The sequence below is a fragment of the Lycium ferocissimum genome, chromosome 9 (assembly GCF_029784015.1).
Source record: "Lycium ferocissimum isolate CSIRO_LF1 chromosome 9, AGI_CSIRO_Lferr_CH_V1, whole genome shotgun sequence".
Lineage (NCBI taxonomy): Eukaryota > Viridiplantae > Streptophyta > Magnoliopsida > Solanales > Solanaceae > Lycium > Lycium ferocissimum.
In genome coordinates this window covers 59,865,089-59,876,182 of record NC_081350.1, presented here as the reverse complement: position 1 = coordinate 59,876,182, position 11,094 = coordinate 59,865,089, and the positions used below count along the sequence as shown (strand labels likewise).

The window sequence follows — 11,094 nt, the reverse complement described above, 5'->3', positions numbered from 1 at the left end:
TTAGCTAATCAATTACAAGAACATACTTCTTAAGGCTAAAGAAAATCGGGCAGCGTTTCCTTTGTTCATACTTCTTTCCGCCATATTCCATATTAACTCCCAACATTCATAATAATCATCATGATACCACTAACAACCACTGTCATTCATTCATATGATTCGTATTTAATAATTCACTTCAAATTCCCATAATCATGACTAAAAATCCATCGTCGTATTCTTTCGTATCCAATGCTTATTTCATGTTCTAAATGTCATTTATAATGCATTCACACCATAACACAACAACAATCACAACTTGATTCAAACTATCTCTCAAAACGTCACTATTCATCATTCATGACCCATTTGTTGTACTCTTCTACAATTCGTGAATCTTAGCTCAATAATACTTCAAATAGCATGTAAAGTTCATGAAACTTACCTTAAATGATGGAGGAATAAGCTTGGAGTGGTGATTCACCCTTAGCACCAAAACCCTAGTTTTTCTCCATTTGCATTTCTTGACTTGGAAGACTTTTAATGGGTTTCCTTTACTTGATTCTTTTGATTTCTTGTTATTGATCCTTGATTTCTAGGGATTTCTCATGGATGAAATGTTTGGAACTCTCTAGAGGTTCCTTGAAGCTCCTTGGAGAAAAATGAAGTGAAATGGGCTTAAGTCCCTTTTTAAAACTCCCAAAATCTGATCTTTAATGACTCATTGTCGGGATGAACAGTGGTCGTAAACCACAGTTTACGGACCGTATACTAGTTTACGGTCCGTCCTCCATGGCCGTATTTAAGCATAAGGAAACAGAAAGTTTGATCAAGGACACGGCGCTTTACGACACAGGTTTACGGTCCGTCCTCCAGCTTACGGCCGTATACTTGGGTCGTATTTAACCAATTCAACACTTACCGTAAACTTGAGATTTTTGACCGTTTGAGGACGATCGCACTATACAGTCCGTAAATCACTTTACGGCCCGTGTAGTGCCATATACGACCACTGGGCTGCAATTTCACAACTTTATTGTTTCCACAAAAATTCATGATTGGCCATTCCCGACTTATCAACACATCATATACCCAAGCTCTTCATCGTTCTACTCGTCACTCAAGTACGGAAAGATTCCGAGGTGTCACAGCCTCGGGACTCGAACCAAAGGATCGACCCAGTCAAAAATCACATTTTAGACCTAGTTGAACCGACGAAACTCTCAAAATGATCCATTTACCCTCGATGTTGACTTTGGTCAAACACTCCATTCCTTTAACTTAAAAAAACTCAAATTTGACTAACACTAATCCAAAACCCGCCCGATAGCCTAAGGAACCGCGTCACCTATCCCCACAAGTCATAAATATCAGAATGAAACTACGGGAAGGGTATTTTGGGCAAAATAAGGCAAAAATCTCAAAACGACTAAGCGAGTCATTACATTTATGACTGAAATGAATATTTTGTTTATGTCCAGGAGGCTCCGGGTGAGTTTTGGGTTTTGAAACGAGGTTTTGGACTTAAGTTGAGCTGTTGTTTTTTGGTGCCAGGCACCCTTCTTAGCGATCGCAAGAAGGGTTTTACGATCGCGATCGCTGCTAGGTCTTCACTATCGCAAATATATGCTTATAGGTCAAGTTCGGTTAGGGCATCGCAATCCCAGGAATGGGTCTCGCGGTCGAGATGAAGGGAATCCCTGGGTAGTGAAATAAATCTCCAACTTCAAAAACATTTCCTAATTTTCATATTTTGAGTTCTAGAGCTCGGATTGGAATGATTTCAAAGGTAATTAGCTCGTTTAAGCTTGAGGATAAGATTCTAATCCTAAATTTGATGTTCTCTCTTTATTCCTATCTTTAATTGGTTAGTTAAATCATGATTTCATGTGGGAAGTTGGGGGTATAACCCTAAAGTTAAGGTCATGAATTTCTTGAAATTGGAGGCCGGTTTATGGATACCTTTGGATAATTTTCTGGGTTTAGGCTAAAAAGTCATTGGTAAGCTAATTTTTCAATAAAATTCCAACTTTGCTGGGCTCGGGTTTGGATTTTTTTGGTGACTTTCGGGGTCGGGGATATAAGTTTAACAATACGGGTGTCTACGGACTCGTTATCTTGCATACAACGCTTATTATAGACTGGGAATGCTCCAAGGCTTTGAGGAAAGGGAAGGCGATTTCTTGAGGTTCGTGGCACATTTGCTCGGCATTCGAGGTATGTTAAGATTTTTGACTTCGCTAGAACATTTTCAATAATGATAATAAAATAAGCTTAATAATAAAGGGTTTAGGGTGTAACAGGAGATCTCATATCCGTGATATGATGCGCATTGGTATGAGTACCGGTATCATGATATGAGTATGGTCTAATGTGTAGTTATGGGTCATGACCTAGGAATGCCATAGCATGTGGGCATTAGTCACATGTGGTATTCTTATACTTGACTGTGTAATTGTATTCAGTATTTTAAGGCACCTCGTACACTCGTGTTAAACACTTTGATGAACTTACTTAGAACTATTAACTTTTAAGTCTGGATTGTTGATGAACTTACTTGACTGTTCGCTATTACGTTTGGATTGTTGATGAACTTACTAGCGCGTGGTGGCTATTAACTCTGGGTTTTTGAGATATTCACTCTCTTATATGTTGCATCATGCATATCCATTGGTGACTTTATATGATCTGGGAGATCCCGATTTCAAGGCAAGTGGCGAATTCTAGGCCTAAATGGTCGGGTGATGGATATTTTGGCCTCATAAGGTCAGTTGCATGATATTTGGCCCCTTAAGGTCTGTTGCCCGATGTGATCGGGGAGATCTAGTATTTCTGGTAGTAGATGGACTTAGAGGACCCCCATGGACCCCACCTCCCGTACAGTCCTGTGGAGCTCTGTGTATATACGGAAGCATACTCCATTGAGTGCATCTCATCATTTACCTTGTATTTGATTATCTGATTGACTATTAATTGATTCTCTGATCATCTTATTATCTGAGTACATCGCTTATTTGACACCCGATTATTCCTTACTTGAAAATTGATTATTCTTTACTTGGTACCGATTGGTCTTATACTGTTAATGGTATGATTTCTCGGAAAGGTAAGTTGGTATGGTAAAAGAGACCTTTTCTATTACTTTGCCACTACTTCTTTCGTTGTCAACCTATGAGATATACTGAGTACACATGCTTTCCACACTCATACTACACTTGCTGCACTCTTTGTGGTGCAGATTTAACTTCGAGCACGAGTGGACACTATTGAGTTGTTTGAGTCTGAGCTGATATCATTCAGGAGATCGTGATGAGTTGCCTAGCTGTCCTGCAACACCCTTCTCCATCTATCCTTTTATCATTTTGTCTTTCCTTTTGTATTCAGACAATGTACTAGTGGATCCAAACTTGTACTTTTCTATTAGTAGTGGCTCTTGTACTTATGACACTAATTTGGAAGGATTTGGTTGTTTTTGCATTATTTTATTAGAAAGACATTGTATTATGGATATTCTACATATTTCTTTATTTCTTATCATTTAATTGGTTAATGAATTAGTAATTTATTGGGTTGGGTTACCTATCGATTGGTTACATAGGTATCATCACGATTAATGATCTTTGGGTCGTGACACTTTTAGTCAAGTTATACATTTAAAAATTATATATACCTACGTATGGATCCTTTTTTATAAAATATAAACTTAAGGGTCAAGTTTTACATTTAAAAATTTTTGAAATCACAATTTGGAATCCCAAGTCCTACTTTTTGGAGAATTTGAGAATTGAAATCATGATATGAAGTTGAAGTTGAAATTTTGGGCAAGTGTCATAAACAAACGCTGATTTGAAATCAAAATATGAAATCAATCTCCCAAATTATATGACCAAATGCCTATTAAATAAATGTTGTGTACGATAGAAGGGACAAAATGCGTAATGTTCAAAATTGCAGGTGGTGTTTGATTTTACAAAATTAGAGGGAAAACTGATTTTCCCTCAAATATAAAGAATTTCTTACATATTCAGATTCTCCCCAAATGAATAAAATATCTTAAACAAAGTTTAACTTAATCTGACGTAGGACTAAATTGTTAATCCCAAGGCAAAGTTTAAGAGGTCGAAAAATAATAAAAAAAACTTATGAGTTATCATTGTAGTTAAAGCTTCAAAATACAAAATTAAAATAAACTAACATAACAAAATAAAATTGTTTCACAGGGCTTAAAAAGAATGTTGAAACAAAATAAATTCTTAGGGGAAAAAGACCCTCTGTCACCCTTTTCTCCAAACCCATAAAATTCCACATAATCAATCATCCTTGCCTTGATATAATCTTGGCAGCAATACAACAAACCTCAAGAATTTAATCATTATAACAAAAGTTGGTTGCAGATTGTTAAGGTAGAATCCTAATTCCTAATTGTGTTTTTTGATTTCTATAATCATCTTTCCCCTAATTGCTCAAAATCAATCGACTTCTCTATACAATAACCTATTTTTTTCAAGGTAGCAAATTTACATCATTGTTTCTGTCCTTGCTTTTAACGCATTATCTTATAAAAAGATCAATTTCACTATATGATTATGGGCAGATGTTGGAGTTGATGTTCAACGTGTTTTAGGAATATTTTGTTTCGAATTAAGGATAAATGAAAAATGTCATGTGTTATTTTCTTATACCCCATGATACAATGAATTCTGGGATGTTGAAATTTGAATAGGTCAGAAATGTTGAATTTATGCACCGATTTTTGATAATGTTCAGATTACCATTAGAATCTGAGGTTTCTATGAATCAGAAACAATTGGAAGAGAAGCTAACAGAGGAAACTTCTATTAATAAACCTGGGGAGGACTTTGTCACTTGTATTTATGTAGCCAAAGTTTCACAGTATTTTCATGCCATAACTACAACATGGTCCAAGAATCTGACTAGCCACACCCTTTACATCATAGTGGAACACCTTTCTGAAGAAACAGATTTCACATGCAAAATTGACCTAAAATCCTGGCAATTTTGGGGTAAGAAAGGTCTGAAATCATTCAAGGTGGGTGAAAAACGCACAGATATTTATTGGGATTTGAGGTCAGCCAAATTCTCCAGCAGGCCAGAGCCTGTATCAGATTATTATGTGGCATTGGTCTCAGAAGGGGAGATGGTATTATTGTTAGGTGATCAAAATAAAGAAGCATTCAAGAGAACAAAATCAAGACCTTCCATGTTAGATGCTGCTTTAGTGCACAAGAAGGAAACTGTTTATGCAAAGAAATGTTTTTGCACCAGAACAATGTTAGGCCAGGGGAAAAAGCAACATGATATCACTATAGAATCTGTCCTTTCAGGGCCATATGATCCTGCTATGTGGATCAGTGTGAATGGGACTGTGGCGATCAGAGTAGCGAATTTGAATTGGAGATTTCGGGGAAATGAGACAGTTTTTTTGGATAATGTACCTGTGGAGATCTTCTGGGATGTCCATGATTGGTTGTATAGTGGCCCTAACTTTGGCCCCGGCACTTTCATTCTCAAGCAAGGTAATGAAGGTAGTGGTAAGTTGGAAGAGAGATATTCAGATTCTGAAGGCTATATCAATGATGAAAGTTCTGATTTGCAATCTCCATGCACAGAATTTTGTCATTTTCTTTATGCATGGAAGACTGGATAATAACCAGTTCCTCGGGCCCTTTGGGATATCTATAAAATTGGAATGATACAGAGAAGACTAAATGAGTAGCTTGTGCATATTTTGGAGCTTTGAGACCACATCTAGATGTGTTACCATATTGTCATTGACGAAGCTGGATTTCACGTTTTAAACAGATATAAGATTTTTTTTTGTTCTTTTTGTAAATCGATCCACTTAAAAAGGTTTAACTTATTTTCTTTCACGATGACCTAAATATATTAGGTTTGTCATGCATATTGTTGGAGATATCTTTTTGAAAAAATGGAAATCTAATTCGTAGAGTAACTGGATTCTGTGTTGAAATATATCTTTCTTTCAAATTAGCTGACTTTAAGAACTGATGGCATTGCGCCAAAAAATCTTCATATTGGAATACTCGCACTTCAATAGCAATTTCAATAAAGAAACAAGAGTTTTAGGAATCACGCATAGATATAGTTCCCAACAAAACGTACATAAATTTATCATATTTCTCATGATAATATGTGCAGGTTTGCATGCAATATTATATGGGGAATAAGGACAAATGATGCAAATTAGTATTTTAAAAGGTGGTGTCTGACCGACGGCGTGGGAGCGGGTGAAAGCTCCATAGATATATTATTTTTTATTATTACAAAACAAAATTTAAATTTAATTACGGGACAACATAAAAAGTTTATAGTAAATTACTCTAAACATTCACTTGATTTCACTTGTGGATACATTCTTTATTACACAACCAAACACATAAACCCCATATAAAGGAGAATGTCTAAGCAAATTTGGTGTAACCATATATTTATTGGCAGAATACCAAAAGACCACCCTAAATTTGGTGCAATTTATTCAGATTTCTATTAAATTATTTGTAGTCTTAACTCTTAATTACCCCTCTAAACTTGGCTATTTGATAGTTCTCCCTAGGCGTGCGGGGATAAAAAAGCTATTTTCAACTATTAATCACCACACAGTCATATGCAATGATTTATTTATTCCAACATTGTACTTCGTCTTGCTTCAGCTTAATATATAATGCAAAATTTGCCCCAACTTTGAATGTATAAAGTTGTTCTTTAAATGCAGTGACGACTTGTTCCGACTATTTGTTTCTAATGTGTATGAGAGGTTGGTTATGGATGATTCATTAAGAGATAAAGGTAGGCCGAAGAAGTATTGAGGAGAGGTGATTAGACAGGACATGACACAGTTTGAGCTTATCGAGTACATGACTTTAGATAGGAGATTGTGGAGGACACAGATTAGGGTAGAAGATTAGTAGGTAGTAGAGCGTTGTCTCGCTTGTCCTTCAATTTCTATTATTATTTGTTATTTCTTGTATTTCGATTATCGTATTATTTTATTGTGATAATTGTTTAGAATGTTTTGTCATGTTTCCTATAGTATTGGCCATGGCTTCTTCATTTATGTTATTTCCTTTTTCGAGCTGCTTTGAACTGTTTTCCTTGAGCCGAGGGTCTATCGGAAATAGTCTCTCTACCTCCAGTGTAGGGGTAAGGTCTACGTACACTCTACTCTCCCCAAACCCTACTTTGTGGGATTACACTTGGTATGTTGTTGTTGTTGTTGTAAAATTAGTTTTGTAAAAACTAATGAAGTACGTACCAAATATGTATTTCTTCTTTAGATGCAATGACTGTTTAAATTCCAGTAAAAAAAACTTAGAGTTCCATTATTTTTAGTTAAATAAAAAAAAAGATTTAACCAAAATAATAGAGTTATAATTGTGTATTTTTTTTTCTTATTTAGATGCAATGACTATTTGTTTCAATTGTTAATTTTTTTCTCTCGGCTAAATCTATATAAAGAAAACTTGGTTAGCGCTTCTTTATTTTTAGTGAAATAAAATGTTTTAGCAGAATAATGAAGTATCAACTCTATAATTCTTATTATATCTTATTTAGATGTAATAACTATCTGGTTCGATAGTGTATTTTTTTCTTTTTTCGGCAAATTGTAAAAAAATAATTTTTTTTGCTTAATAAATGAAGTTCTAGCAAAGTTTCTTACTAATTAATTTGACCCGACAAAAGAATCTAAAAGGTTAATGAATTTTAAAAAGTAAAAAAAAAAAAATGACAAGTGGACAAAAAATCTGTTTGGCAGATGAGTGTATTCACTCTCTTAAGATGAGATCATGCAAGGGGGTAAAGGCTATCAAATAACCAATTTCAGAGCGTAATTAAGACTGTTGATAATTTAGAGATGATCTGAATAAAATGCGTCAAATTAGGTGGATTTTAGGTATTCTGCCTTTTTTTAAAAAGTACTTGAATCTTCTAACTTATAGGAAATTAACTTATGTATACCCCTAGAGTAAAGTAAGTAGTTTTTATTCTGTCAGTATGCGTAAATATGTTGCAACATGTTATCTACCTCTTTTTTCCCAAGTAATCAGACAATACTTTCTATAAATACAATAACAACAACATACCCAGTATTTATGAAAATATTTTCTATAAATAGTTAAATGTTTTTTCCTTTAAAGAATGTGACAGTATAAAAGCTCATAGAATAACAATAGGGAAAAGGTGCAAATATAACCCTCAAACTTTGCGATTTACAGCGAATATATCCCTCGTTACAAAGTGGTGTATATATATCCCTGCCGTTACAAAATGGTGCAAATACACCCCTGCCGTTATAAAATTGTGCAAATTTACCCTTTGCGCTGAAGGAATTTTTTAAAAAATCATTTAGGTTATTTTTTAATTAAAAAAATGTCAGGTTACTCATAAAAAAGTCCACTCTTTTTTTTTTTTTTTTTGAGTAGACTTACTTTTCTAAAGCTACATAGTAATTTTTTTCAAGTGGGTCGGGTCTAGTTCGTTTAAAAAAATGGGTAGACTTATTTTTTTAAAGTCACAGAGATATTTTTTTTAAACGAACCAGACTCGACACACCAGAAAAAAAAATACCATGTGGATTTAGAAATGAAAAAAATAGTAAAGTCACGTGGTATTTTTGTAATTAAAAATAACCTAAATGATTTTTTTTAAAAACACCGTCAGGGAAAGGAATATATTTGCACAATTTTGTACCGGCAGGGGTATATTTGGAGTCCGCAACTTTTTTAATCCAAAAAGTGTCAACAGGCACCAAAATACCCCACTAAAAAAAAAGTAACCAAACTACCTTTTGCGCACTAAATTAGTGAGCAATAGGACCAGACTGCAAATTTACAGTTAAGTTCTATTGCGCAATAGAGGTTTTTTTTTTGTACAATTTTGAAGTTATCAAATTCACGTTTTTTCCATACTTTGACCAAAGTTTAGTCATGTTTCAAAACTCCGAAATATCAATATTTTATATAGAACTTGATATCTTTTTTTGCGGACAACAATATCGGCTCATTGCATCAAGTATACCTAAATGTGTGGATCGTCGTTTTAGGGGTTGAAAAGTGCCCCGAAGTAATTTTTGTTCGATTGAATCTTGTTATCTTTAGGTTTAAGTGTTTTATTTTATAAGGTTTTGATTGAAGTCTTTTATTATTTAGTCAAGACATTACTTTATTTTGAATGTACAAATAAAAATATTATATTCAAAAATAATTCATCCAATACGAGAGGTTCAAAATAATTCAAAAATACAATAACAAAATAATATTTTTAAATATTTATCATGTCCCTCCACCAAGTGTCACACCCCGATCTCACTAGGGTGTGATGGGCACCCGACCCCGTAACCGGAGCCGAGCGAACCCACTGACTCTTTCTACGTACTAATTTTTTTTTTGAAAGCTCTACGTCAAGTATACATAATAAGGTCACGAAATAAACCTTTGTTGCTTTGGAATCAAATAAAATATGTAACTATACAACTTGTATCGTAGTACAACCGACTTTTTTCTCTAACCGTAATCTAACTCCGGCACGTGTACTCCGACTCGCTACACTCCGGCTAAATGGAGCTTGTTTCGTCTTCTATATTAACTTCGATCCGTCCGGGTGCACCGCGCGCATGAACGCAGCTCCCGAAGAAGAGGGGTCACGAGCAATGTACGAGTATGCAAGACATGAACAAGAATAACATAGTAAGAGTTGTAGAGCATATCACGCGTAAAACTAAGAATATAACTATATGGAAACATAGACGATCATAGGATAAAGGAGTAACCCGTAATTTTGTGTGTACTCCATGGAGGCCATGCATGCCTAGCTTTTCCTTTTTCGAACACGGTGTTTTTATTTTTTTTTGTACATAGAAAAAAAATACTTTTCGGAAAACGGTGCTTTTTTGCTCACAAGCGCACGCCGATTTCATCGGCTCTCCCACCCCCCTCCCCAACAAAGGTCCCAAGTATATCATATTATATACAAATATATATATCAAAGTCGTACGCCGCGTACGGCTCTCCCATAAATCCCGCGTCCGGCATCCCGCGTCCGGATGATAAAAATCGTGGAATTGCCCTCCCCATTCCCCACATATACAATGTATCATAAACATTCATCAATATCAAATATTATATACATTATCATATAAATAGCACGTACGGGAGCCCAAGGAAAGTCATATGTCTATCGGAGTGACGTAAGGTCGGTAACCTCCGATTACATTATGGATTGACCGGGATCGCCTTGTCTCACCTTGAAGGAACGAGTATTTTAAGGCGAGACTATCAACGAAAAGCAACATCATGAACAACGTAGAATAGGTCACAAGACAAGATTTCGTGTACTTTGGAATCTTAGGAAAACAATCATAATCTCTAGCATCATCATTATCATCATAGAACCATAATCGTTGTCTTAGTCTTTAAGGCTTTCAATATTGCAAAACTTGGTTTTTGGGGAAAAAATGAGTATTTTGAAAAAAAACACTTGTAGACTTTTAGTAAGGAAAATCATGCTTTGGGGTCAAGGGTTTAATTAAAATAGTTATTGTTTTGTAGTCGGAGTGATGATCAAAACCCTTCATCGATTATAGTACCAAATAAACTTAATGAAACAATAAGAGGGAATCCGGGAATAGTGGGCCCGCCTTGAGGCTACACAACTTACATGTAATACGTTCCGTGATTTTACTTAGGGAAGTCTTGAGTAATCGAGTTTTACTCTTGCAAGTTCTAGATCTTCCTTTCACTATTCATGAGCTTTGGGTTCAATTCTACCGAGTGAATAGTAGAAAATTTCAACCACGGATTTCTAGAGTTAGAAAGTCCCCGAGGCGCGAAATCAAGCCTACACGTCTAAGACATGCCAAAGAAAGGAGATAAAGTCTTACATACCTCTTTTTCGTTTTTTTTTACTCCAAATCCACGTTGCAAACTCGCCAAAATCCACAATTTGGTCATGTTTATTGATTAGAAGCCTTTGAGTTGGATTCTTAAATGAACTTGGCTACCGAAATTTTTTCCATATACCATGCCACCAAGTTTAACTTGGCCGATTTCAATCAACAACAACCCGAGAATGGAACTC

At 35.2% G+C, this 11,094-nt stretch overlaps 1 protein-coding gene across 1 annotated transcript; it reads left to right on the top strand.

The window, feature by feature from the left end:
* The first annotated feature begins 4,223 nt into the window (after positions 1 to 4,223).
* Positions 4,224 to 5,966, top strand: LOC132029417 (uncharacterized). Its single transcript, XM_059418694.1, has 2 exons — positions 4,224 to 4,382; positions 4,747 to 5,966. Exon 2 carries the CDS (start codon positions 4,772 to 4,774, stop codon positions 5,645 to 5,647), a length of 876 nt encoding a protein of 291 aa, XP_059274677.1. The 5' UTR covers positions 4,224 to 4,382; positions 4,747 to 4,771; the 3' UTR covers positions 5,648 to 5,966.
* The last annotated feature ends 5,128 nt before the right edge of the window (positions 5,967 to 11,094 follow it).